This window comes from Austrofundulus limnaeus, unplaced genomic scaffold, assembly GCF_001266775.1.
Source record: "Austrofundulus limnaeus strain Quisiro unplaced genomic scaffold, Austrofundulus_limnaeus-1.0 Scaffold1154, whole genome shotgun sequence".
NCBI classification, from domain to species: Eukaryota; Metazoa; Chordata; class Actinopteri; order Cyprinodontiformes; family Rivulidae; genus Austrofundulus; species Austrofundulus limnaeus.
In genome coordinates, this window is record NW_013953556.1 from 58,494 (window position 1) to 61,078 (window position 2,585).

The 2,585-nt window shown below is 37.9% G+C and overlaps 1 protein-coding gene across 1 annotated transcript in view; it reads right to left on the minus strand.

Moving 5' to 3' along the window:
- LOC106534370 (gamma-aminobutyric acid receptor subunit rho-1) overlaps window positions 1-2,585 on the minus strand; it is a gene marked incomplete in the record, with an annotated part of 24,245 nt that overhangs the window by 13,758 nt on the left and 7,902 nt on the right. Inside the window, 1 exon segment of the mRNA XM_014030990.1 lies at window positions 811-861. Coding sequence (XP_013886444.1) covers window positions 811-861 — 51 coding nt within the window.

Genomic DNA, 2,585 nt, shown 5'->3' on the forward strand with positions numbered 1-2,585 from the left:
CATCAGACAATGAAAGAACTGTACAGTGATGAGTCCAACCAGGAAGTTTTTTATGAATTTTGTAGGCCCTGTTGTAGAGCCTAACTATGGGTTTAAAGCTTTATACAGATTTAAACATTTAATCACTTTATTCTTTGAAACTGTTACAAATGTTTACGTTTTATTCTTCTGTAAACTTCATTCTCTGTAATTTGACTGTAGTTTTCTTTTTTCATTACTGAAAGCATTGATGTTTTATCTGTATCTGTCTGCCTGTTAGCAAAATATCTCATGAACTACTCATTGAATGCACGTCTACAATGGTTTTAGTTTGGTGTTATCCCATCTCATGATGGCTGCCACGGCTAACTGAACTCAATCAACACCGAAAGGTTTTACAGACACTGAGAGTGATTCACAAACATATTCTCTTAATATTACCAATCACATTAAACTGAGAATATTACGAGATTGTGCTCAACATTATTTTCCAGATTTGACCATAATGACCTGATCAATAGAAAATAATCTTAGTTTAAATCTCTGGTTTAAAAGTTGGCGGTTGACATTCATTCTGTCACTGCTTTTTAKCCTGTCACAGTTATTCATGACAGATAATTTTATAAACTTCCTATTATTGAGGGCTAAGAAAGGATTATATTGGGCTTAGAGGCCCAGAAGTAGGCCATCTTTCTCTAAATGTGTAGAAAAGAATGGAGCGATTAAGATGTTGACCTCCCGTGTCTCGGGCCTCTCCACTTCCTTAATCTCCCGTTTAAGATGCTTCCAGCCTCAGTTATCTCTCTGACTGAACTGAAATAAAAATAATACCTGCCGATCTGACAGTTGGTTCCCTCTACCAGCAACATCTCTCGTTTCAGCCTGAAAAAGAAAGAAAATACGTCAAAAAGATTAACAAGCAGAAAAAAATAACATTAACATTATTTTATTCATTTGACCCTTTTGTTAAGATGTGCTGTGGTTGATTATTTTATATTAAAGAAGTGAGCCCATTCTCTCCCATAGGAGAAGTTTGAAACCAGCAGGACTCAGTTTACAGGAGTGGCTGTCGCGTGTTTTTGGAACCAGAGTCTGTGCAGAAAGATGTGACCTGTTCTTCTGACCTTTCTTCTTAAAAGTCTCTGTGTGGTTATTTTTTAAGTGTTGTTTTGTCAAATAGTTMGTTAGAACCTTATCAGCCACGACATGTCACAGGACATCGAGTGCAGAGAAAGAGGTAAAAATTTTAAGGAAGGCTAGGCTAACGGTTAGCCAAACAAAAACTCATCGTGTCAACAGAAATGTCAGAATCTGGGCTAAAAGTTCACATAAAAAAACATTTCCACATCCAAATCAGAAAGTAAACAAACAAAATCATTTCRACACAAATCTAACATTAGAGCAAATCTCTAAATGTGTTTTGATCCTTTTTGAGTTTATTCTTTTTCCAATAATGCAAGTCAAAGCAAATACTGAAATATGTTTATTAAAATTTAATTTTCAGTGAATAAGCTCCAGCTGGAGCCAAATAAAAAAAACCTCATTGTTGAACTAGAAAAAAAACATTATTTTGAGCAGAAACTTCAAGAAAATCTTTTAAAAGAGGCTAAAACAACTCTTTTGTATAGAACAACAATAAACGTTACATTTGCTGATAATAAACCTCACTTCGTACTGTTTTCTCAACCAAACAACAGTTGTGTTTYTATGAGAATGTAGTGCCTACACACCTTTCCCCACCGGTACCTCCGAAGTGGAATAAGCTCCGCCTCCTCTCAAGAAGACTAGCTCACTGAGCGCCTCCCCAGGCCTGGCTCCATGAGATCCAATTAAAACGTTTACAAAAAGTGTAACAGCCTTGACTGTTCTGTCAAAACCAGTGAGGTCATGTTGTCCAACATTATCCACTCATGTGTTACCAGTGTTGTATACAAAAAAGGATTATTTCATTAATTACAGTTAAAAGCCAAGTATTTGGTGATAATGAGAAGTCTCACTCAAATAATGTGTTTATTGTTATTATTTTAGCTCCATTAGTGACCACAGGTGAGGGAGGAAACCTAAATTCAGAGTTTTGCTTCTCCACTCAGCTTTCTTCACCACGACTGACCGGAACAACACCCTCGTTACTGCAGATGAGGTCCTTGTCCATCAATCCATCTCTGCTCTGTCCGACCTTCAGTCATGAACAAGACTCCTAGATCCTGAAATGTTTCCAGTCAAAGACCCACAGGCAGCCTCCCCTCTTGTTTTGGTTGGAGAACCATGATCTTAGAGGAACTGATTGATATGAGCCGCTGAACCACCACAGTGGGCAACGAGGGTCCTGACCCAAAGACTCCAACAGAACCATATCTCTTCCACCACCTCACAGTAAACTTTCCCACATTCCTCCGCTCAGCAGATGTTCCCTCCATGCAGCGTTACAGAGATGTGTCAGCCACGACAGTTTTCTGGCTGTGACCGTCATCTTGAACTGGATTCAAGAAGTTAATTAATAAACATTATATTCTTGTAAGAGATATTTTGTTATTAGACGAACAAACACAGCCACAGACATTACTATGGAGTGCCGTTTGTAAAGTTACACAGTCAAACATTAACAC